Source organism: Aulonocara sp. 'chitande type north' Nkhata Bay, linkage group LG14 (assembly GCF_057382095.1).
Source record: "Aulonocara sp. 'chitande type north' Nkhata Bay isolate Kocher_YH1m ecotype deep benthic linkage group LG14, A_spYH_male_GT1.1, whole genome shotgun sequence".
Taxonomy (NCBI): domain Eukaryota; kingdom Metazoa; phylum Chordata; class Actinopteri; order Cichliformes; family Cichlidae; genus Aulonocara; species Aulonocara sp. 'chitande type north' Nkhata Bay.
This window is the reverse complement of record NC_141357.1, coordinates 30,270,364-30,296,807: the sequence shown is the minus strand read 5'-3', so window position 1 is coordinate 30,296,807 and position 26,444 is coordinate 30,270,364. Positions and strand designations below refer to the sequence as shown.

Sequence of the window (26,444 nt, the reverse complement as noted above, 5' to 3'; positions counted from 1 at the left end):
AGTTAAAACCTGTAGTTTTCTTAAAACTACTGCACATTTTTAGACAGCGATGGTTGTGCATTTTTAAACGGGACTAAAAAAAAAACTGTGCGCATACCTCCAGGTGTTTGATTCAATACGATGTTTTGTGAGATGTCACCTGAGGCAGTCGTGTAGCTAACTCTGCTCTGCACAGGTGCGCTCATTGTTCTTTATCAAAAGACGTGCAAAATAAGTTGATGACAGTCCTGCTGTTCCACTGTGTATATTCTGGTGTGTGTAAATGTGCACTTTTGTGTGTGTGTATGCAATGTGTGTGTTTATAATAGATGAAAGAGGGCATGCCAGAACAGAATGACTATACAAAGCGCTCACCTGCAAGAACAGAAATGCCCCACAGCAAATTTAATTCATTTAAGTGTACAATATTCATATTGCTTCTTTTTTTTTTAAGACCACTCAATAAGTTTATTCATCTAAATGTCTAATCAAAGCACAGATGTTCAGAATGTGAGCTCATATATCCATAGAGGCTATAGCTGTTGAATCTGTATGAGCTTGGGATTTCAGCGTGAGTGTTTCAGATAAATAACTATCCATTTACACACATACTCACATAAACACACACAAACATCTATGCTGAAACCTATGGTGTTCTACAGGGTCCATGGTGAATGGGTGGGGCTCGGCCTCAGAAGATGACCGTAATTTCTCCAGCCATAGGTCCAGTCTGGGCAGTTCATCTGATGGCTCGATTTTTACCCACTGCAGTTTTGCCCAGGCCCTGGTGGCTGCTGCAGACAAGGCAGGCTATCGCCTTGAGGGCACTAGCCTCAGCAAGAGAGGTTGGTGTGTGGGACCAGATATCCATTGCTGGGCTGGACCGTCTGCCACTGACAAATTATCTTTTCATCTCTGTTCTAATTGTTCCTCCTGTCATCCATTGGCTGATGTTTTCCCCATAATGCTGCCTTGTTATTTTCTTTTCTGTTGCTTTTGGATGCTGTGCCCAGGTTGTGCATGGTACCTGCTCTATATGGCTACATTGCGGGTATCTCCTGATCCTTAAATGTGACTTAGCTCTGATCTGTCTCTGCTTTCTTTGGTGCATTGTGTAATATCTGGGTGATATGCTATGCTTAAAACCTTTTAAGGACTTCAACCAAATGCTCTCCCTTCTAATGAAAACATTTACCTTTTTCCCCTATTAGGCTTGCTGGATCTTGATTGATAACTTTTCCTTTTCCTGATGACTGTTTTGACTTCACTGTTGGCTCCGTAATATCTTTACTAACCATCTGGCCTGTGGTCCTTTATCCCTCCTGCAGGTAAAGGCTTGTCCCATAGGCCTCGGCCCAGCAGTCCATTTTCAACAGATGGCAGCACAGTCGGCACACACAGCTTGGGCCACCAGAGGGCCACTAGGCCAACTCGCAAACCCAGAAGTCAGGGCACAACACCCCATCGGAGAGATGCTGGTGCAGACGGTGAGGGAGGAAGCAACCAAAAACACATTTTGAAAATTTAAAAAAAGGGGTTATGGTAATATATACATAACTCATGTATTCAGTTGATTTAGTGTGGTTTTCTCTTGGCACAGACCTACCTCCTCCACCTGAGCCTCCTCCCTGTCAGGGGCAGGGCCGTATCCAGGGGGGCCGCAGTATAAACAGCATGGCGCCCCCAACAGATAGGAAGGCTTCTTCCTTAGAGCGCCCGCCTATTTCAGGATCCCTGTGTGGGCCAGAAGACATGAAGAGCTCTATTGACAGACAGACGCGCACTTCTTTGGAACATCATCGCCAGGTTCAAGACAGGCTGGGCTCTGCAGACCGAGCTGATGATGGCCGCAGGGGCCACAAAACAGGTGCAGATGAAAATATTTAGCCATAAAACGGGAACTGGCATTAATGCATTAAGGCTAACACAGAGATAAAATTTCACTTTAAAGCATAGTATGCAACAATGTGTGTGCTAATGGGTTACAACAATTGCAAAAGCATTAGGCTGAAAGTCAGGTGAGGCTTTCCATGTGGTTGTTAGGACTTAAAGTTTTTTTTATGAATTAATGTAATAACCAATTGGAAATGTTTGTCTTGCTGCTGTTGTTCAGGAAAGCACATTACATTTTGCTCACATAAACAATTCATCCTTTTTATTTGTTAAAAAATGCACTTTGCAACCTAAAACAAAATCTATAAAATAATTATACTCACATAAAACCATTCATTAGCAAGAAAAATAACATTATTTTCAAAGCAAGTGAAGTCAAAAGGGAAGTGGAATATTTCTTGTTAATGACTGAACTATTTATTTTAATACAAAGATAATTCCTTTCATTATGGCCAGAAAACAACAATAACACAGGAGTTTAGCTGCTGCTGTGCCTTTGCGGTTGGGGATTTTTCTCTAAGTGATTGTGTTGAAGTTAGTCATGCTGCTTTGAGACTGGGCTCCCATGAACAGATTGCACTGTCTGCCACTTGCTCTGGTTTCCAGAATGCCCCCCCTCAGCCCTCCCTCAGCCACCGTAATGCCCCTGTAACTGTTGCCAGTACCAGCCTGCTCCACTCCAAGTAAGGCAGGAGGCCCCAGCAACTGAAATGCACTCTAATCGCTTTAGCTTTCTCTTCTCACACAAACAGCAGCTCTCTACACTCCATCTGTGTGTGTGTTCATTAATCTTATGTGTGCACACGCCTGTTTGTTTGTGACCGTTAGAGCTCTTCATGCTGCGCTCCTTGGACTCTTTGTGCCAGGAGTTTCTCAGACAGTTAATCTGAGGCTGTGAGACAAAGACAGGTGTCACAATCAGCATTTTTACGAAAAACACTGTAGGTGAATTCCCTCATGTTTCAGTGCACTGACTGATTTGCAGTAGGCTCCAGTGAGGTCAGGGAAGGCTATATTACAGTCATTAGCAGAGCAGTGGGGAGCAGTTTGATGAGATTTCACGCAATGATGGAGACTACTGAGGGTCAATGTTATGTTGCCCTGCAGCAGGAGGTGCCACAGCAGCCAGTAGTCCCCCTGTTATTGTATTTACCCTCATCGTAAGGGTGGTGGCTGCAAGGCCATGTGCGAAGCTGAGAGTCCTCTCCATGGCACGCCCTGGCATTGCTCGTTGGCACGGCCACTCTGCAGATGTCAAGAGTGTGGGGTGGTGGTTGCAAAGTGTTCTTTGTCTCCATGCATCAGATGCAAGATGTGTAACACTGCAATAATAAAAGTTCAAACTTAAAGTATGCCTCTCGGTTCCTATGTGTGTGTTTTTAGAAGAGGGGTGTTTGCCATATAGTAAACCATCGTTCCCTTCCCCTGGTGGCCACAGTTCTGGCACAGGCTCCTCCAAGGGCTCAACAGGGCCACGCAAGACTGAGGGTCCACGACAACCACAGCAGTGGACCGCCACAGAGCATGCTGAATTTCTGGGGACCAATGGACAAGGACAGTACTCAGGAGAGTTATGTGAGTAATTTAGTACTTTGATGTTTGACAGCAGTGTTTTATGGTATATGGCACGGCACATATACTGCAGTAAAAAAGGGCAAGTTTTGTAGTGCAGCAATGCTTACCATAAAATTACTATAACTGCATCTTGCCAAACAACAGTTTATCCACCCTACTTGTGCACACTTCCTGTGTTAAGTGTGTCTGGCTGTTTCAGTATATATTTCCTGCAAAAGCTTGTCAGTGTTTGTGTAAGTGGATGGATTCAACTTAGATTTTATTATACTGGCAGTTATTGTTTTAACTTGGGAAAGAGTCAGTCCAGCTGTTTCCTTTGAATTCCTGGCAAAAATGCCTCCCAACATGTTTATTAGGTTCTTTACTTAAAGAAAACAATTTTTTCTCTTTTTTTCCCAATCCTAATGTTTTCTTTTATTCCTCTTCTCACAGAGTGATCTGCCTGCAGTTTAAACTGGAGAGAACCTGTTCTCTCTTTGGAAGAGTGACACCCTCTTTGCCGGGGTAGTGAACTTTGTCCTTACCTGTGTGTTCTCAGAGGGAAGCAGTGCAGCAATGAGAACTACGGAGAAAAACAGTGTCACAGAACTGTAAATGCGATGTATAGACACAGACATACTGTACATCTTACTATGTTTTTTGTCCTCAAGAAAATATTTTCCACCTCCTACCTTACTCCAATTTTCTTTTTGTTAGAAAAAGGCAAGTTAAAAAAGAAAAAAATCAAAACATCTATAAGAGAACAAATTTTCTGGTAACTGCCCTTGAGGAAAAGGGGATTTTGTTTCCTGTAAATATATTCTTTAACTTGTTGTTGCATTGCTATGCAAGCCTGATTCTGTTTGAGCTTTTTATTTCCATATACAGGAACAGTTGGGTTTTATCTGGTTATTTGTATTATATGTGAAATGAGTGGCTGTTGTGCCATAAAATAATTGTTTTATAATCCATTGTTTGTTGATAGCTACCATTAATTATTATCATTATTATTGTTATTATTAATTATTGTTTTTGCACTGCAATTTTTGGTGATAAGCACAAAAAAACATAGCTCCTGCTGACATGAAGAACCGGAAGAATATGTGAAGAGGAGTTTCTGTACTGTAAAGTAGAGAGAAGAAAAATATATGCTAATGTACAGAGAGATATTAAAGAGTAATGCTTTGCTCACAGACAGCAACAAATAAGGCACCCATTTCCACAGTTGAGACAAATTGGGTGGCAGACACACAAGGTTCCTGAGGGTCTGAAGGACAGATACGAGGCCAAAAGAAGTACAGAAAGGATTCTGTATTGCTGTAGTTGGTTATTTAACCCCTAAAATAATAGAAATATCTAGTTTTCGATGTTTGGGGGCAACTCCAAGCATTGGCTCCATTCTAGTACAAGGGTTTCCGAGCATTTCAAATTCTTTTTCTTTTTTTCATTTCTATTAGGTTTTACTACCTAAATAATTCAGTAAAACAGCACACTTAGAATAAAACGGTTAAAAGGGAGGAGTCGCTGAAATCTATCCACATGCTGCAGTCCGGTCGGAGCACTTACAAAGGCAGATTTGTGATTCTTCTATGGCCTTAATAGGTAGGAAACACAAACAAAGGAGCATTTATTGTTATTAGTTGTAATGTTACTCCTAAATCATGAGTGGAACAACAGCAATTGTTTACATCTTTTGTGTTTTTGTTTGTTTGTTTCATTTTATTGTCTTTTGGTTACTAATATTTTTTTAATTGTTTGATTTTTACAGCACTTACTCTTTGATGTTTGTGATGTTGTCACTGGGTACAGTATGATCCAGGAAAACAACACACCGACCTGCTGGGTTCAGCTGGGTGCTGTTCATTAATGAAATCTACAGAAGCGGCGGTTGGCCTCCAGTATGCTAAGATCAGCACAGTCTTGTGTCAGTGATGTTAAGGGATAAAAATGAGTGCGTATGTTTTACAACGTAGCTGTGAGTGGAGCGAAAATGGAGAAAGGCCTTGTATATTAACTAGTAGGTCTCACTGCCTCCATGTGTGCAACCCGAGTGTGGAGCAGAACACTTTCTGTCTGCCCGACTGCCACAACACACACACACTTATGTTTTGCCGCTTTCAACTTCTCAGCCTCTGATTCTCAATTGTTGTCTTTTTCAATGACTTTTTTTTTCTTTTTTGGTTGTCCTTTTTTTAATGAGAAGCTTGTTTCTTTGTATGCCTTTTATGGACTCCAAAACGCTGCTTAAAACAATGTTTTCAATATTAATGTTCAGGATTTTTGTGGTTTAATGACTGTTTGTTTTGTCTTTTTTTGTACTGCTAATGTTGATAAAGGGGGGGTGGGAAACTAAAGGCCATCAGATGCTGTTGTACTGTTGTCGTCATGCCATGTCATTTTGTTTGTTTTACCATCCACCCAGTGGCCAGTGTTCTGGAAATGAGGTGCAAAGAGTATCTCAGGTTATTTTACATTCTGGTGGTGTTTATGTATGTGTATATATGTGTATATATCCATACGCATCTCCACTTGATTATGCCATTCCATTTCCATTGACAGTTTATCCCTCTCATGTCTGATTCTGTCGTCCCCTCTTTTCTTTTCTGCTGTGGACTTTGAGTATAATGTGCTGGTTCATCCACCTTAAGATGTCAGTAAAAGAACATACCAAATTAAGATTGTCTAATGCGTTTTAGTGTCTCTTTAATACTCATTGTTTTCTTTTAAATCACAGTGTCGTTTTGTATTTATTAAAATGATAATAAAAGTATATTGTGAAATATGCATAAAGATTTGTGAGATATAAAATGTGTTTTTTTTTTTTGTTCCTTGTAAAGTTTGGTGTCAGAGCCGAGCAGCGAGGCCATATTGAGATGAAAGGCACACTGTGCTCACAGCATGGTGAAGTGCCGGGTCAGTAGTCGTCACTCTTCATCTTGCATGTTCACTGCACTGCTCTTCTCATGTCAAAACTGAAGAAACTTACAATCCTTTCAACACAAGGAGTAAAAATGCTCACAATTTGCTTGTCAGGAGGACAAAGGATAAAAGTGCTTTTCCTCTCCTTTGTTCATTTTCTCAATATTGTTGGTTCTTTGTAGCCTATCTGTGTGTTGCCTTTTTTGCTATAAAAGAGGATTAAAAATGACAAAAAGAGAAAGGTGTTGGGTGAAGTCTTTCTGTACAGTAAAGGGTGAGGTCGACACCCTGATCCAATGCCATTTCTACAGTACAGTACATTCTCCTTTTTTTCCCCTGTAAACCACCTTCTGTATTCACTTGCATGTCCAAGAAGAGAGTGGATCAAGAAAATAAACTTTTACAGCTTCATTCCCACGTCCTGTAAGATAAATCCATGTTCTTTTATTTCCTTGTACCTGGATCAATATCAAATAAAATATTTTTGAAAAATGGAAAATGGCTTTGTCTGTGATAGAAAGACTATAGCGCGGGAGGTCAGATTCGACACAGTATGACAGACAAAATACATACAGTACATACAAAAATACAGTCAAACAAGATTATTTTCAAGGTTAAATATTCAGTTTTTCTTGGATACTTGCACTGCAGCTGCAACATTAAAAATGCAAGTTTGCCTTTTTTCTACAAAACATGGCCCTGCTAATATCTTAATAGTGTTTGACTCAGCAACAGCACAAGTGTAGTTTATTTTGTGCTGTGTGTGTATGCAGTAGAGTTGTTTAGCTCACTGTGTGTTTAAAAGGGTTCCTGACTCAGCTGTGCGTTTTATGTCAAACCAATCCCTGCCTTGATCCTTCCAGAAGAGCAGCTTCAAACACAAACCCAAATCTCCTAAATCACTGAGACAGGCAGCTTGCTTTCAAGCTCTCTTGCACAGAGCTCAAACTAAAATCTGTGAAAATTCTCCAAAAAACTTGTGAAAGAAGTGGTGTAGAACGGGGTGCATAAAATTAGGAACAGCCTCTGTATCGGCATTAACATTCAGGTATAAACAAGCAGGCTGCATGGTGGTACACTGTCAACTAAAGCAAGAAAGTCCAGGGGCTGAATCAGCCAGCCAGAGCCTGGGACCTTTCTGTGTTGAGTTTGCATGTTTGCATGTCAGGTAATTGGTGATGTTAATCTGGACATAGGTGTGAATGGCTGTTTCTATGTGATAGCCCTGTGGTGGACTGGCAGCTTGCCCAAGGTGTATTCCACCTCTCAAGCTATCACAAATGAGATAAGCTCCTACCGTACTGGGATCCTAAATCACATAAGTGGTTAAGAAAATGGATAAAAATTAATTACATTGCCACCTAAATCTATTAAAAAGCCCAACAAATAATTATATTCTTACTTTTTTATGAAGGAGTAGTTCACATACCGGCACCGGCAGTACAAACTACCTGCTCTGGTCTCAAATAAGCAATATTTTGGGTATAACGGTGGTTGTTCTGGATTTTCATGAAGGTGCCCATGGAATGAATCATAACCACAAAAAATGAGCTATCTAGACCATTTGAGCCCTTAAAAATGTTCCACGTAGATGTGATATGTTCAGAATGTGTTACCAGCTCCATAGCCTTGGCTTTTAGCCTTGGCTAGCCCCTGACTGGCTGAATCTCAAACAGAAGTGGTTGGCACTTCTATGATCACAACCAGAATGCTATATGTTTGACATGATCATGCTAAGTGTATTAGCAGTCAGTGACCTCACGGACATCCAAGAACAGAAAAAAAAACCCAGTCTGGAACCTGAACATACAAATATTTATTGCCAGATGCAAATATAACCCACGTGAGGTGGGACCAGACTGTAAGTTTGTAAGTGCAGTAGTCATACTGTATTAATCCTGGTACATATTGTGGTGTGTTGGGAGCGGCTAGTTATCTCCCATCATGCCTTGGGAATACGTGTTGCTGTTTAAGATGTTTATTGTTACGTGACTCTTAACTGTTCTCTTAACTGTTCTTTTAAATGCTGCAGTATAAATTCACCGACAGTTAGTGTTGATGGAAAGAATGCTGTACCATGAGTGAAGTCACCAAGAAAAAGTTCCCACACAGTTATTCCTGACAAAAATATTTGTGAATCTCCTCTTTCAATATTTATAAAATCTCTATAAACACTCACAAACAATGAGCTCACATTTTAATCATTATAGTCCATCACTTACTTCCTAAATGATACCAAATATATGTTATATGTGAGCTTAATAATAAAAAAAGATTATATCTGTATTGATAAATTACATAATGAGGAATAATTCTTTTTGAATTACGTATTAAGCACTTGCTGCATAGAGTTTATAATAAGTCCTGACATTTCTGTCACATCATGATCTGGTCTACTGAGTTTTCTGCATTGACTATGAAGATCCATATAGCTCCTCCAGAGATTGATGAAGCACCCCAAGCATTTTCATCAATACATGTTCAGTAGATAAACTACTATATAAAGTTATGGGGGAAAAAGTAAAGTTTTTTTGGGAGGAAATTTAAAGAATGACCTTGGTGAACTCACAAATTAGAGTTCACTTTGTTCAATCTGCATGGTTATTCCAAACACACAGCTGTGATCTTTTTATTAAATCATGTACTGTGATGTCACTTGTTCTGTGTTATTTTTCTACACCTCAGTTGCACCATTGCGCAGATGTAGATTTCACCATTTAGGCACCAATAACTATGGAATTGTATATAAAATTGTGCTTCCGTTTTTATGCTAACTTTTTACTTATGTTACTCATGTATAAAAAGAACCTGAAAGCATTTTCTTCCATCTTTTTACCAAATTCGGTGTCAGCAGTTTAGCGGCCTAGTGATCGCTGCCTAAAACTGATTTCCAATGTTTCCGTGTATTTTTTATATTTTACGTATGTTGGTAAATAGACTTCGGTGAAAAGGGTTTACAAAGGGGTTATATATAAAAAAATTAAATTACCTGGTTTTCAAGTATCTTTATAACTCTGTGTTATTGTACTTACCATAACCAATCTGGTCCTTTTTGTTCACTTAGAATATGTTTACAGAACTATTGTTATATTTATTGCAATTTCTGCTGTCCTGTTGTCCAGATTACTCTTAAAAAATACATTTTTAATGTCAACGACATTTTTTTAACTGGATAAATAAAGGATAAATAAAAGTCACTGCCAAAAACTGATTGGCTTCTACCTTGTTACAGGAATGTTGTTTACAGCTCAAGCTGAGTTGATGTCATTCATGAGGGATACACTTGACATATGTTTGACATATTATAGACCAACAAGTTATTTATAGCAGTTTAAATACGAGCAATCAGTTTTGTCAAATACCGGAAATCAGGTTTTGGCAGGCGATCGCTTTTTGGCACAACAAGCACGAGACCAAACACTCTCAGTCACGTGCATCTGAGGCTAAGAGGGGGGGGGCAAGAGGCCCACATTTCTGGAATTTATGAGTCTAACGTGACGCAAGTGGTCAACAAATACTAAAAGTCAAATGTTTCAAGTTTCAGTTTCAAATGAAAGTAGGACAATTTCTGTAAAGCTGCCAGTGGAGACACGATGTGAAAATACCGAATTTTGCGCATGTTGGCTTAGGACTTCTGAGTTATCGAAACCATGTTCTTGAAAATGCCCAGCGGGATTCACACAGAAGTCGGATATTATTTCCAGAGCTGGTTGAGCAGAGGACACGTGATTTGAGGTAAGACTATCCACTACGATAATGAGACACTGTTTGTTAAATGGGTACCTGTTGGGTCATCGTCGACAAGTAGAAAGCTTGAGAAGTGGGTGAAGTTTGTAGTCAGTTTTTACGTCATCTAAGATGTTTTCAGTTTAAGTAAAAATTTGGTGTTTAGCCAATGCTAAATTAGTTGGTGCCAAGGACCTTGTGTAATCTATGCTCCATTCTGCCAAAAGTGATGACTCCATTAAACAATTGCTTAATAATACTTATGCAAGAGGAGCTTGATCTGTTTTTTCCTTTCCCACTATTCTTCCGTGGGTTATTATTTACTTAATTGCTAACTGCCAGCCACACGTTGTTTTTTTTTTTTTTTTTTTTTTTTTTAAACGTGTAAGATGTGCCAAAATCAATTGAGGCTGTCGCCAGTTATTGAATTAGTGAAATCTGATACTTAAGTTTGAAATCAACCACTTTTGGTTTCATCTTGTAAATCTGGTTGAACATTTGCAGTTGCATCTTTTTTGGACACTGATCTATGCCTCGTGCAGGCTTGTGATACTTCATGCGTGGTTTCTCGCCATGAATGATTATGGCCTATGTAAAGCAGACACTTTTAACAGTTTGAACTTCTTTACTTCCTCAGTTGCTCATAAATGTCAACAATTACTCATATCAGTGTTCTTTTTTTCCCCCGCCTCTCATCTTGCACTCACTTTCTTCTTGCTGCCGGATTTTTCTTGACTCTCCTTCATCTGAAAAACATACTTATGCAGAAAAACAACCAGTTTCTCTCTAATACTGGTTCTTTTTTTTTTTTCTTTAGTGACACTGAAGCCTGAAGAGTTTATTTATGTATTTGTTTGTTTGGTTATCTGTCAGAGCGTTTGGACTCATGGTGCAGTGGGAGATCGAGCCCTGCAGTTTCTCTTTGGTGTGTCGTGGCAGAGGCTTTAAAAATATCAGGCTTTACAGATCATCTTACTTATACTTGCTAACTTAGTTTTTGATATAGCTTTACTTCCATTAATTTAACTCTTACCTTCATTTTCACAGTTGTCGCAGTTATAATCTCCTGTGCACTATTATAGGCATGGCAGGAAACATACATTAATCATGTTTTTCTGGTGTTAAACTGTATTATTTTGGAAAAGCACTGGAAAAAAAAGATTTATTTTATTGACATAAGGTCATAGAACAGATTCATGTAGCGTTGAGATAAAAATTCTTTATGAAATATTGGAACAGCAAGGCATAAAATTTAAAACACCCCCCCACACAGAATCAAAGAATAATGTGTAAATAACCCATTTTCATGATATTTCCTTGGAATGGTTGAGAGGTTTTTGCATTCATATTTATGAAAAAGGTTCACCGATCTATCCTGACCTTTTAAACAAACCCATCAGTGCAGACTGGGAGGCAAGCGCTGCTGTTTCGCAGCTCTTCCTCTCCCTGTGCCTGGGGGGTAGGACGAGTAATGACTGCTCTGTTCCTTGCCAACAAAGCAACTTTCCCCTTCCAGTCCCATTTTTTATTTCCAGCTGCTTACCAGTGTGTACTTCACCTCTTATTCATTCTCTCTTGCAATGGGATGTGTAGCAAATATGCAGTTTATGGTGGAATACCTGTTTTTTCGCGTAATCCCAGAAGCCCTTGGTTTCATATGGTTGTAATTGTTGCATCAGGCGTTGGTGGAGACGGTCTGGAGAGAGCGAAAACTGGTTAAGCAGCCAGAAAGAAAAAGGCTTTGCTCAGCAAATACATACTGCAGTAGGATACAAGTTATCAGGGTGTGATAACAGGAGTGATAACAGGAGTGAGTGTGCATTTGAATGTGTGTGCGCTTTGATGTTGGTACCAGTGGATTTGTGTGGGGAAAAGGGAGCGTCTGCATGTGTGTGCGCACGTTTGTGTGTGAGGCGATGAAAGGAAGCATCTACTGCTTCTGCTGCTTGTGCTGCAGGATGTTCTCCCCCCCCCCCCAGCTTTTTTCCTCTTCTTTGTCTCTAGACTGGTGACAATGAGTGGAGGTGAGAGGCCAGCAGTACCAGTGCAACACCATTCATCACACATGTCAAACAGTTAGACCAGCTGTGTGGGACAAGCGGCAAAAATTAGCATTTCATCCCTCTCCCTGTCGCTCTCTTCTGTCTGTCAAGCTGTATCTCTGTTTATTCCCATTGTAGCACCGAATGTGATAAATGACTTCAGAGGCTATATAATATTCCAATTGTTTGAATGAAAACATGGTGTTATTGACCAGCACTTCCACATATTGAGCTTGTTTTACAAAACAGACTATCCCTGCATAGTACTTCTGATAATGGGTGCTGTTGAGATGTGGGTCTGAGGACTTGTAGTCTGTAATGACAGTGTTGGTGAAAATGAAAATGTTGAGGATGGTAAACTGGCCAGGATGTCTCTGACTGTCAGGCAGTAGAAAACTTGATTTTCTGCCCAATTCATTGACAGTTAATTGAAGGGGAAAAAAAACCCAACCTAAAAATGTAGGGAAGAAATAATATAATATTAGATCTGATCTGATTAAAATCTGGATTAGAACTTCATTGTTTATATGGACCCTAAGTAAGGTGATCTGATCCTGATGTGCATCTAACATGTGAACAGAATAAATAATTTTGACATGCGGGAAAACAGTATGTATGGCTGATATGAAAGACAAGCACAAGTATTTAAAAGCAAATGTTGAAAACAGATTTACCAGGAAATTCCAAAGGATGTGATGTTAATGCATCTCCTGCTCTACTACAGTGACTATTGTGCATTTCTAGCTGACATTAGCTTAAAAACATGCGATGCATCACACCCTCTTCATGGTGAATAGATCTTAGTATCATCAGAATGCAGGTACAGTCTCACACCCAGAGGCTGTTTATACTTGCAACATCACTCTGTTGAACAAATCCAGATGATATAATATCACTGCAATAACTTTCGCTGCAGTTATTTCTGGTTCTTTAAGTTCTTAACTGTGATGTTTTTATTGTTCTTGTTATATTTGTTCGACAGTTGCAGCAAAACAAACCAGAAATTTCTCATATGGTGATTAAAGAGTGAATACAAACATTAAACAACAACTAGCTTAGCACAACACTACTCTAAACCAGACTTTGAATGGTTTAAAAAAATAAACATGGAAAAAAGGTCAGAATTAAGGAAGTGTGCAAGGATCCTAGGGTTTGCTATAATTTAGCTTGGTTGTATATTAGTTTGTACTGTTTTCTGGTAAACTACCAAATGCCATATTCATATAGAGGAACTAAAATACAGCTAGCTTGCTACCCCTTGCTTTCTCACTACTCTTTTGTGAATGGATATACTGCATAATTCCTAGGGCTGAACGATATATCGCATTTGCGATAATATTGCGACATGATCAAGTGCAATTTTCTAACCGCAAAGGCTGCGATTATACTGCGATTATAAGGCTGTCCAAATTACTACCATATCCCAGAATTCATAGCGCGGCCCAGCCAAACTCCAGTTTCCAGCAATGGCGGCCGCTACTAAGTTTTAAAATTACTCATACTAATCTTTCTGGGTCACAAAATAAACTTTTAACATATTTTCAGGCGAGAAAGTAGTTGTGTAAACATCAAATATCTGCTCGGTTTATCAAGATATCCCATATTTGCAAAAGTGCTTCGACGTTTTCAGAGGCGTCTGCTACCCACCAGCTCGACAGCTAGCCGGGAGCTCGAGGGTTACTGATGCGGCCGAGAACGGCACAACTCCCGGCACATCATTTTCAGATCACCGCGGAGTTTCGCTGCTCGGGTTAAACGTAATATATAAGTCACTTAGACAACCTAAAAATGTTATTGTTGGGCTTTTTTCAGTGTTTTGTTTGTTCGTGAGTAAATCGGTTTGGCTGAGATTAAAGTTATTAGATTAGATAAAATAAAACTTTATTAATCCCCCGGGTGGGTTCCTCCTTGGTTTTCACACAGCTGACTAAACGTCAAACAGAAAACTTATTAAACAGAAGTATGAGACAGTCGAGAATTTACACCAGTGTCTGGTTATATTTTAGATAGCAAGAAGCAGACGGCCGAGTTTATTAAACTCCACCGAGACAGCGGTGACGCTAATCAGAACTAGACCGTCCAATTTCACGCCTTTAAACTTTAAAGGCGTGTTTGTGTGTGTGTTTATACAATTGCTATTATGTTTGCACTTTATGTGTAATGTTACTGACTGCAGAGATCAGTAAGATGTGTGTATTTTTTATTTATGTTTTATTTATTTAATATTATTTTTTAATTGAATGACTGTCTAGTAGTTCACAGATGTCGAAAAACTGAGTGTGGTAAAGCCACTGATTTTTTTTTATGTATATTTCTGCAATCTGCACATTGTACTGACTTTCATTTTAATGTTTACACCAGGGTTCCTTGTCAGCACTTTATGCTCAGATGTTTGTAAGCTAAAAATAAACTATTGTGTATGTTCAAATATACTGTTGTGATTGAAGAAGTTAAATAAAAATGTCAGTCATCAATTCATGCATCACCTCATGTCATCATAACAGAGGTCTGTCTTCCAGGAAAGAACAGTTTAAAATTAATGTAATATAGTATTGGCCATACTATATGATGTATTGCTTGTCTTTGTTTAATAATACAGAAGACAAAGACCTTAAAAAATAATCGCATATCGCATCGCAATCGCAATATTGGGGCAAAAAATCGCAATTAGATTATTTTCCATAATCGTTCAGCCCTAATAATTCCCACCCACTAATCCCATGGTTTCGCCATCTTTGCATTATGCTATTATCTATTGATAATTAGAATTAGAATTCAACTTTATTGTCATTGCACATGCACAGGTACAGAGCAACGAAATGCAGTTTGCATCCATCCAGAAGTGCTTTAGTGATATAGATGTATTACAATATATATTAGCAATAATATAGATATGTGAGTATATTACAGTAGTGCAGTTAAGATAAGTGAGATATAATTCCTACAGAGGCTATATAAAGTGCTAGTGGTTGTGAGTGGTGGTTCAGTCCATGTTATTATTGTGTGTTTGAGGGTACAGTTGTCCATTGTGGGTGTGTGTATGTTCAGTCCATGTGTTAATGTGGGTCAGATGTCAGGAGGCAGAGTTCAGGAGTCTGATGGCTGTGGGGAAGAAGCTGTTCCGGTACCTGGTGGTCTTAGTCCCGAGGCTCCTGTAGCGCTTCCCAGAGGGCAGGAGGGTGAAGAGTCCATGTGATGGGTGACTGGGGTCTTTGATGATTTTCCCAGCCCTTTTCAGACACCGCTTCCTGTAGATGTCTTTTATGGCAGGAAGTGGTGCTCCGGCGATGCGCTGGGCAGTTTTCACGACCCTCTGCAACGCCTTCCGGTCCGAAGCTGTAATAGATAAAGTTGTACCAATGGGTAGTAGCCATGTCACTATCCAGCTAACTGGTAATGTTGGTAATGGTAATGATAATGACAATCTTGATTTTTAGATGCCATGTCACTGTTTTGCCTGACGCCCAGGATCCTTGGTAGGAGGTGTAAACATGGATGGACTTCAGTCTCAAAATTGATGCAGGTTACAATATGTTTACTACAACAACAGCTCTGTCCATTCTGTTGTTATACATTAATCACAGTCATCATCAGCTTAACAATTGTGTCCCACAGTTAAGCCTCAGTGGGAGCTTGCTACTTGTTTTATGTTGCTTTTACAAATCGCTTATTAGATTGGTAATTACCGAACCTTCTTTTATATTTTAGTGCTGCTAATTAGCAGTCAAGCTAATGGGAATGTTAGTGTTTGCAATTATGCTGCAAGTGTTAAAATTCTCTTTTTGTTTAAGTTGTTTTGAATGTGTCAGTTTAGATTATGAACAGTATTTATTATTTCTCTGTGTTGAATACCCAGAGTTCATCTTTCTATTCAACTCTTCTGGCTAATTTTCCATCCCACACTCTTCTTTATCACATCACCCTTGCCTGCCCACACTTTCCTTTCTCTTCACTTATCTGCTCTCCTTGAGATTTGTGGTTCAGTTAGGTGTGGAGTGGGAGGAGGCGTTACATTTCACCTTGCAGTCTTTTCAAAAAGGACTATTCATACAAGCTTAGAGCAGAGATGTTCATGAAAGCTGGGGGATTTTATTCAATAGAAAAGAAAACTGTTGGCAAAAATAAGCAGCAGTTGGTTGTCATGTATTGTAATGGCATCTAGGGAAGGTAGAAGCAGTTGAAAAGAAACTACTACATGCATTGTTATTACTTTGCTAACTTGAATAGCTTGTGTGGATATGTCTGTCTGCTTACCCCAGGATATTTGAAGCTAAGTACACTTGTAATCGACTGCTAGCACCAGTGTTTCCAAGTAAAGGGCTGTAGATGGAAAGCATCCTATCCTAAGGGTTTTAAATGTGCCAGTGGCAAAAATAAGCAGCAGTTGGTTGTCATGTATTGTAATGGCATCTAGGGAAGGTAGAAGCAGTTGAAAAGAAACTACTACATGCATTGTTATTACTTTGCTAACTTGAATAGCTTGTGTGGATATGTCTGTCTGCTTACCCCAGGATATTTGAAGCTAAGTACACTTGTAATCGACTGCTAGCACCAGTGTTTCCAAGTAAAGGGCTGTAGATGGAAAGCATCCTATCCTAAGGGTTTTAAATGTGCCAGTGGCTGCTAGTGGGATGACTTGATGAGCAATCTCTTAATCAAAGCTTAATTGTTTAGCATGATCCTGAGTGACCTGCTTAATGGAACCCCCCCTTGATTAATGATGTGTGTTAACAAACACAGTGGGAGACACCCCAAAACCTTGTCTGATTGTTGTTAATTAAAGACAAGGTCCAACAGTATTCGAAAGTAGATTATTTATTATATAACGTAACAAAAGTAAAGACAAAAATAGCCAAGATTCCTCTTGTGCCTGTGTGGCAGTACCAGCATATTAGATTTTTTTAAAAATTTTGTGTAGCATTATATATTTCCTGTGGTGTATATTTAAATGAATCAAGGAATACGCAAAGTAAAACAACAAAACAAAACAGCAACAACATACATTAAGACATCATTTCTCTCACTGTGAACCACACTGTGTCCCTCTGTTCAATAAAATTCTGACCACCAAAGAAAGAAGCGTTTCTAAAACCTTCAGCTTGAAAAACACGCTGAAGGAAAACGAAGCAGCTTTGCCAAGGCCAGCTTTTGTCTCTGGTTGAATGAAGTGGGGCAGAAAAATATGCCAAACCATCCTTTTCAGCCCACACATGCACTCAGATAACACATCAGACTAACATTTCATTTCTTTCCCATATCTAGTAACTTCTATGCAAGTTTGCTCACGTTTTTTCACACAGCAGCACTTGAACACATACGATTTCAAGTCTTTGCCAAGAACCTCACCGAAACTCTGACCCTGCCTTTGAATGCTGCAGTAATAATTTCATGCTTGTATATATTAACACTAAGCTTTACAATAGAAAACAGATTAAAGCTGTTTAATTTGTGTTTAAACAAGATGTGAAATAGTTTGATAGATGGTCATTCAATGCAAAATACCTCATTCGATATATGCTCATTGTAGATGTTAAAGAAATCTCACTGCTACATTGCATGTGAGGCTGAAACTCTCTTTTTTTTTTTTTCTTTCCCTGTCTTGCTGATAATGTTCTCTCTTCTTCACCTGCTGCTGTTCCTTTGAAGGAGGACAATTGCTGGCCTCCAAGCATGAATGTCACCACTCTCTGAGGCATAATGAGTTAATCACCCCCAGATGGGCAAGGTCACACACTGCCCCACCACTTATCTTCTATGGCTCAGGCCACGCAGGAGGCAGAAGTAAAGCTGGAAACGAAGAGGAGGAGGAATGACTAATGCCAGAGATTATATTATCCTGCATCTTTAATCTGTTTTGGGTCCTTTAAGCTGAATGTCATCTTTGCTTAATTGCTTAAAAAGCCTCTGTCATACTTATTACACAGATTGGAAAAAAATAAGTGTGGTTTGACCCATCTTGGCACTTTTGCAGGTCCTTGGCGTTTATAAGCCTAAGAATGTATGCACATCGCTACCTTCCCAAAATTCCTCTTAGACCTCTTTTTCCACTCATTACTTTGGTCACGGACAATGGCAGATGGTGCAGCTGCTTGTTTAATTGTCTTTATTACAGAGGCATCTGCTTTCTGTTTTTTTTAATCCAGAACACCGTGGCATCGTCTAGGCAGTCAAGGCTGTATTTGTGAAATTAGAAAATAAACAGAGACAAAGAAAAACAGTTTCTCCGTCAGGTTGTAGCGATACAACACGTTCTCATGTAATGGTCTGCATATTACAGTAAGTTGTCCTGCATCTCGGTTTGTGTTACTTTAACATAACGCATAACTGAAATAATAAACATTATTGTGTGGGTATGTTTGGAGCTTGCCATCTGCCTCACATGTGTTGCTTATGCTAAAAAGTTTGTAAATGAGAAAAGGAGAATCCCTGTGGCTCTGTTCAGTTATTTTCTTAGCTGCCTAGATGTGTTGTACTGAGCTGAGGCTAAGGGAGACAACAGCAGATGTTGGGCTCCGACAATCTTTCTGCCTTGGATCTGCAACAACAAAGCAGCTAAGGGAAAATGTCATATGCGGATCATCCCTGACGGCCCTGCGTGAATGAATAATTACTTTGACTCAGGTCAGGGAAAAGAAGGTAAAGAAAGCTCTAGCCCCTCTACCTTGAAACCCTTTTAAATGAGAAGCTGTGCATCATGACATGCGATAAGACACTGAGGAGGTTGTGACACACAGATCCTTCAGTAATAAAAAGATTTTTCTTGTGGCAAAACGTTCAGGAAAATGAAATGATTTACCTCAGCACCCCAGTACGTGCTCTTCCTCAAAAAGATGAGATGGGGACATGGGGTTTATCTGTGAAGAGGGTTGGGGGGGGGTAGGGAAAATGTCGGATTGGTTAGCTGTGTTGAGTTTACCGCAGTCATGTCAGGAAGCAAGGAAAGCTTTAGAAATGCATCATTTTCACCATTATGCTTAATAATTTGAATGACATCTTAGCGCATGACTCAAAGGCACTTGTACGGGGGCAGGCGGGGTTATTAGAAATGACTCCCCCAATGATGCGTGTCACTGAAGCAGCAAATTAACATGGGGAGATGGAGGCATGTTAAAAGCAGCTGAAAAAAGGAGGGAAAAGCTGAGCCGGAGAGAGGAGCGGGAGTGAGATGTGAAGAGGAACAGTGATAGATGCGGAAAAAGATGTTGCTATTTTCGCCCTCTTTGTTAGCTAAGACGCTCTGGTTGTGGTGTTCCAGCTCCTGCTCTGTTCAAGCTTTTTCTGAACACCAGGTGCTCCTATTGTGATAAATGATTCTCAACTGTGCCGAACAATGGCAGAGGCACCCACACATATCCCTCATCAAACAGTTCCACAGCTCCTCTTCCACAACTACACAATGAGCACACTGGATTGTGCTGGAAGTTGTTTGTCTTGCCACCACACACGACTGAAGGCTATTTTTGCTTCCTGTTTACCATGGTGAACAGGAAGTCACTATTATAAGAGCTGACAGTTAGGGCTGTTCGATATAACGATATATATCGGATGACGATCTAAAAACGTCTATCGTTGCATTTTACGCTATCGTTTGTTTCGTGGTGTCGCAAAATAAACTGTTTACGGCAATATTTTTTTCATTATTTTGGTCACTGTAGTGGCTATATTAATTTCTTAAAGTTCTCTCTTTCTCTTATATTTAATATAACTACACTACAGACAGACAAGCGCTTGTTTTTATGCGTTGTCGTTAGCGTAACGGTAGCATAACGGTAAAACCACCGCGTGTCTGCTTGCTTATTTTCCACATAAACCTTTCACAATAAAGCTCAAGATCCTGTTGAGACTTTTCAAAAATAAACTGAATCACGCGAAAGATGCAGAGTATTTACGGATGAGAAGAAAAAAAGAGCCGCCAGGTGCTAAAAAATAAACCTTAGACTCAAACGTTAGAACAGGCTTTTCCCCTCAGAACGCTGTGTAATAAATACTCACAAAGAAAACTGCGGCCGTTACAACCTATGTCTAGTGTTTAGTTTCATGCAGCAGTTAAAACACTCGACCCCAGGTACGCAACGCTCAGCTGGAAACACTTCACGCAAGTCGAGCTGCCCGAGATTCACAGAATTTACAGAAAATGTTAAATTTTTGTGATTTATATCGTTATCGGACGATAGATGTCTTAATATCGGGATATGAGATTTTGGTCATATTGCAGAGCCCTACTGAAAGTCCCTTAAAAGATGCTACTGTATGACTTTTCTACCTATTGGTCAGCCAGTGTTTTGTCCAGCACAACTGGCTGGTCTTCTTATCCCCTCTAACTGCACATTTTACATCCTTGTCTATTTTTTTGCTCAGCCACTGTGGGTTCCTTTGTTTCCCTGTCTGCTGTCTTTGACAGCAGACGAGGGTTGATACATGTTCAGCGCCTTCACCTTTTTCCGCCCAGTAATTTATGCTGTCAGAGGTTTTACTCTATTTGGATGGCCAGGCTTTCATGTGTGTGCAGAACAGTATTGTGGGTTGTTGACACATTCCTTCGTGTTCAGCATGAAGCAGATTGTAGCAGGTAATTGATGGGGGTTTACTGCCACAGGCACAGAGCACAACCAGGGAAGAACCCACCAGTTTTCAACCCCACCAATTAGATTTGCAAAATGTGGTGTGGTGAGCTCAGCAGGGTGCTGATAATGTAAACTTTCAAGTGTTTTAGGTACAGCTCAATTTAAACAATTAGTACTGATAACAATGCTGCCACCTGTAGTATACTGTTTGAGACTCAGAGTGTAATGATTTTCCAAATCTGTGGTTCGGATAGGACCACGATCTTTAGCAGGTTGGTGGTGCGTGTATTGTGGATTTGGTCTTGGTTTCAGAACCATTACATCACTACTATAATCCCTCTGTGACGGTTGTATCTCAGTTTTTGTTGCCTACCACACCAGAGAAGCCTTAATCTTCCAAATCATTAATAATAATGCAGGGCAGTCCAAAAATGACCATGTAGCTGTTAAGAAGAAATATGGGACTTTAAGCTTTAGCACTTGATTTTCCTCTGGAAATGGAGTTCATTTAAATTGTAGATGGTGAAAGTTCTCTTTACATTTTGAGGACTGTTAAGATTGAAATGGAGTTCTCTGCTTTTGATCAAGAGTTCACCTTCATGGTTGCTCTTTCCTCACTGTGCTGACCTGCCAGTTTCTGTCTTATTTATTAGTGTGAAGAAACTTGCCTCTTTGTTCTTGTCATGCAGAGGTATGGCAAGAGTGGTGATCAAATTGTAAATACTGAGTGAGCTGCAGTGGAACACAGCCTCCTAGAGAAGATTCAATGGCACCTGGAATCTAAACAAAACTGTAGAACTGAGTTTTTTTGGGATAGTAGTTGTTGCACATTTTCCGGAGTGCCATTTCCCCTCAAACAGCTAGATACCCTTGCTGTTGGGCAGTTGAATGCTTTAGCTATAGAAATACAAGCCCATCCAAACCTGTACTACAGAAATTTATAGACTTTGTTTTTTTGTGATGTACAGTCATTTAATTTAATTTTCTTACTGACTCACATATTGGTATTGTCATTAACCTTCAAAATCCAGTATTGATTTAGCCCTAATTTTAAGATGTGCCGAACGGATTAGTCGATATATCAATTACCTTTTTCCACACTAATTACTTTTCCAACTATCTGAATAATTGATTAATCATTTAAGTAATTTCAGTTTGCAAAAGTGGCAGTTATTTTCTGGTGCCAGTTTCTGAAATGTAAGTATGTGCTCCTTTTTTTTAGTTTTAAAGAATGGCTCTGATAATCATTCTTAATTTCCTTATGTGAAGTTTGTTTATCTTTGACCTGCTTTAATCCAAAATCCACTGTACTGTAGCTAGAGAGGAGCTTACATTCATCTTCATGTTGGCACAACACCTTCGTGCTTAATGGCATCAGTTCCTGCACACCTCCTTGTCCTCAGAGTAAATCGTCTTGCCATTCATCCTCACTCCCCATCTACACAATAGTCCTGTTCAGTATTCAGGCAGGCATACTGGCCAAGATTCTGCCGAAGTGATAAAACCCCATTTATCAGCGGGAAGTGTTCACAGACTGCACATATATCCAGTCTCTATGCTTTCTGGTCGCACAAGTATGATTATTACTGCCTTACTGAATCCCCAGTGGTTAACTGCTCAGGCACAAGATCTCATTACCATTTGGTGCTATTTCCTAATGAATCTGTGTCTAATCATGTTATTTGTTAGTTGCCTCACATAACTTTTGGTAAATCATGCAACAGGTCTCCAGGAGCAGGACTGGATATAAGCCGTCCCTCTGGATTTTATAGTTTTTAGAAAACAACTCTGCAATCTGTATTCTCTGTGGTTGATTTGGCACTTTATTTTGGAGTATTTAATAGAAATCCTAACTGGAATGCTCCTGAAACAGTTGAGCGATGAAAATCATTTTCATTTTTATTATTTATTTATGATCCATGGTCATTTATCATAGTGCCAAAGCCGCCATTGTAAACGTAACCTTTTTCCCCAGCTGATGGTAAGCTTCGCATAATACTTACCACCTTCAGGTTGATTACTGGAGCTGTTAACATTCAATCATAAATGTGTGAAAATGTATGTAATAAAGTTTTTTTTAAAATGTGCAGCCACAGCATTGTTCTAATCGCTTTGCAAACATTGCCTCAGAGGAATAAAAACCGCATCACGCTTAGATCCAATTTGTGCTCCACTCACCAATTACTTTCACGGTCCACTTCCCATCTAATACAGAAAGGCCAGATTATCCGCTGGATGTCTGGGTCCTGCACACCCTAATTACAAACACAAATTGGAAAAACGCAACTTGTGACAAAAAATTTAGCATGCGATTTGTCCTTTTTCCAAGAAAAATATTTGCACTAATTTGCTTCGACTCTGTGTCCTCAAGGAGATACAGAAGGCCTACTTATGTAAAATATGAAGAGTTTTTCATCTTTCCATTGGTCTTGTAATCAGATAAAGCTGTAGCATCGATGTACTGTGTCTAATTGGGTTGATGTATAATTAATCCAAACTGTAGCACCAGTGTCGTTCATTACATGACTGATTAAGAGGATATACAGAAGGAAGAGACGGAACATCAGGTTATCAGATATAGTGCAATTCTTTGAAGAGCCGTGTAACTCTACAAAGCCTGGATGCTGGAAAATTAGGCTTTCAAAAAAGCCTCTGTAACCCAGTATTAACTGACTACCGTGTTTCACTTGCAGCTTGTTTTGCTCTTTCTTGCCGCTGCGCAAACTCATGCAGTTTCTGCTGGCTGCACACATCTCGTCCTTGGACTCACACAGGACTCGACTAGCGAATAAGTCACGGGTGATTGATGGTTGTATAACTGAGGATCCAACCAGTAGCTTTGAGTATAAGATTAATACATGTGAATTTGAAGGGAAATCTAATGATTTGTGTTTAATAAGGAGTCGAACTGAGAGACAGATCCAAACTAAAGAAACCAAAATGATGACACAGTGAACTTAGATGAGTTAGATGATGAACACGTCACAACTTTTCAGCAGTTTTCTTCTCCAAACCTTTAAAGTTGAAATATAAAGTTGATTTGGGACAGTAGCTAAGCACTGTTGCTTGTTTGTTTTTTGTCAACCTCATGTAATCATATGGTAAGACTTGAAGTTATCAGTCTGGTGTTTTTGATTTATTTTTCTTTCTCTTCCTTTTTACAATTTTATCGACAGAGTTTCTAGGTTTAGTCAGAGGTGTACACTGTTGGGTTCGATGGTTTCAGGCTGTCCTCTGTCATCTTTGCTGATCACATGGTTGTGTTGGCTTCATCGGGTCATGACTTCCGTCTTGTGCTGGGGTAGTTTTCAGCTAACTGTAAGGCAGCTGGCATGAAATTGGCAGCAAGTCTGAGGATATGGTTCTATTTTGGAAAAGACATGAGTCACTTTTAGCTTAGAATGCATTGCTACCCTAAGTACCCTAAGGATTTGGAGGTCTTTTTCAAGAGTGAGGGAAGTGGAGTGGTGGAATGTCAGATCGATTGGCATAGGATCTGCAGCATCTGGTGTGGTATCTTCAGTGATATAAATGCTGTGTTGGTGTGTCGTGGTGAAAAGAGAGCTCAGATCTATGCCCTCACCGATGATCACAAACTCTGGGTATTGACTAAAAAAATTAGATTGAGGCTAGGGCTGTGCGATATGACAAAAATCTAATATCTCGATATAAGACATTTATCGTCCTGACAACGATATAAATCACAAAAATGTAATATTTTCTGTAAATTCTGTGAATCTCGGGCAACTCGACTTGCGTGAAGTTTTTACAGCTGGGCGTCGTGTACCTGGAGTCGAGTGTTTTAACCGATGCATGAAACTATACATTTTTAGACATAAGTTGTAACGGCCACCATTTTCTTTCAAAGTTTGAATCTAAGGTTTATTTTTTAGCACCTAACGGCTCTTTTTTTTCTTCTCATCTGTAAACTCTCTGCATACTCTTTCACTTGATTCAGTTTATTTTGAAAAGTCTCAACAGGATCTTGAGCTTTACTGTGAAAGGTTTACATGGAAAATAAACAAGCGGACAGCGGAGCCACGCTATGGTTTTACTGTCACTGTTGCTAACGACAACACGTAAAAACAGGCGCTTGTCGTCCATAGTGTGGTTATATTAAATATAAGAGAAAGAGAGAACTTTAAGAAATTAATATAGCCACTACAGTGACCATCAAAACGATGAAAAAATATTGCTGTAAACTGTTTATTTTATGACACCATGAAACAAACGATAGCATAATAGGAAACGATAGACGTTTTTATATCGTCATCCGATATATATCTTTATATTGAACAGCCCTAATTGAGGCTCATGCCTCCTTTAGAAATAGAGAGGAGCTTGAATTGCTTATCCTCTACATTCAAAGGTTGAGTTGAGGTAATAAAGGCATATGGTTATAGGTTGTCTGCTGGACACTTTTTGCATCTTTAGTGGTCCTTCACCCTTTGTATTTCAACTTTTTAGGCATTATCTTTTGAAACCATAGCTTAATTTTTTATTGTTATGCAGATGATACCCAGCTCTCTCCATGAACCTAGATGACACACACTATTTAGTTAAACTGCAGGAATATCTTGAAGACATAAAGACCTGGATTTCTAGAGTAGAATGGAGGCAGAGCCTTCAGTTTTCAGGCCCCTCTTCTGTGAAAGTTTAGATTTGGGAGACAGACACCCACTTTCCTTTTAAAGGAAAGCTTAAAGCTTTCCTTTTTAATTTTTGTAGGGTCTACCTTACAAAATAAAGCACATTGAGGGTGCTGTTGTTGTGATTTGGCGCTGCATAAGTAAAACTGAATTGAAGTTTATAGTGAGATCATATGATGAGATCAGGTGACTGTGAACCCCCTCTTAGTTTTGCTGCAGTAGGCCTGGGATGCTTGGGGCTTCTTCTGATGCTGATGAGTGTTTCTTCTTCACTCACCTTTTTAATTCTCTTTATGTTTATACATCACTTTGAATTTAATGATTAGTTATTGTTAAAGTGTGGCTCTCTTTTGCAATGTGTCTTTTGTCCTGTCTTTCTCCCCTCAACCTCAACTGGTCATGGGAGATGGTCTCCCTGAGTGATTATGAATATATTGTCTAAACAGTGGGTTTTGGAAACATTTTGTGAGGAAAATTTGTGAGATGTTGCAGACATCATGATAGTGATGGTGAGATGAAAGAGGAAAGGTTGTATGCTCGATAGGGTGAGGACCAAAGGGATCATGATTTCAGGTGAAAAATTGGAAAAGGCCAAAGTAATTGTTAAATGTTACATAAAAGGCTTGCTAATGAGAAATACCAATTGTTTTGGAGTAAAAGAAAGAAAAGAAAAGATAGAAATGAGTTAGATTGCGTTAACAAAGAAGCACAAAGGGCGTCAATTCTCCACTTTCTATTACTGAATAAATCTGCTATACGGTGAACAGTGACCATTTATTTAGCAACAACTGTGATCATTACTGCGTTCATAATGACTATGTTGTTAGTTTTTTGTGCCCTGTGTGTGCAGCCCGTCACATGTGAATTGCATCATAAACACTACAGCAACCTCAGAGCTGAACCACGACTGGCTTGAATTCAGAGTAATAAAGGAAAGAGCCACACTGTAGAATAGTAATTACTCAAACAATCAGGCAGGTCTGATAAAATGAATAAAAGCGTATGACTTGGCAAACCAGCTTCATGGTTAATTCAGGACTTCCTGGATGGAGTTGGAAGTTATTGGAGGATTGTTTCCCTGCGGGATAGTAAAGTGATTTGGCCGTACTCTGCAGATG

At 39.5% G+C, this 26,444-nt stretch overlaps 1 protein-coding gene and 1 long non-coding RNA gene across 9 annotated transcripts in view; both read left to right on the top strand.

The window, feature by feature from the left end:
- The window catches only part of robo2 (roundabout, axon guidance receptor, homolog 2 (Drosophila)), a 260,038-nt gene extending 253,204 nt beyond the window's left edge, over positions 1 to 6,834 (top strand). For 6 of the 8 annotated variants that reach the window (XM_086262031.1, XM_086262026.1, XM_086262027.1 and 3 more), the window contains 5 exons: positions 642 to 824; positions 1,308 to 1,466; positions 1,580 to 1,846; positions 3,256 to 3,447; positions 3,880 to 6,834. In XM_086262031.1, the coding sequence (XP_086118157.1) occupies positions 642 to 824; positions 1,308 to 1,466; positions 1,580 to 1,846; positions 3,256 to 3,447; positions 3,880 to 3,881 (803 nt within the window). In that variant the 3' untranslated portion in view covers positions 3,882 to 6,834. The remainder of the gene's footprint in view (positions 1 to 641; positions 825 to 1,307; positions 1,467 to 1,579; positions 1,847 to 3,255; positions 3,448 to 3,879) is intronic. The other 2 variants (XM_086262028.1, XM_086262032.1) reach the window with 2 other exon arrangements.
- Positions 6,835 to 9,713: 2,879 nt separating this feature from the next.
- LOC147314909 (uncharacterized) overlaps positions 9,714 to 26,444 on the top strand; it is a 43,859-nt gene continuing 27,128 nt past the window's right edge. The window contains exon 1 of the long non-coding RNA XR_015124728.1: positions 9,714 to 10,080. This is a non-coding gene — a long non-coding RNA (uncharacterized LOC147314909). The remainder of the gene's footprint in view (positions 10,081 to 26,444) is intronic.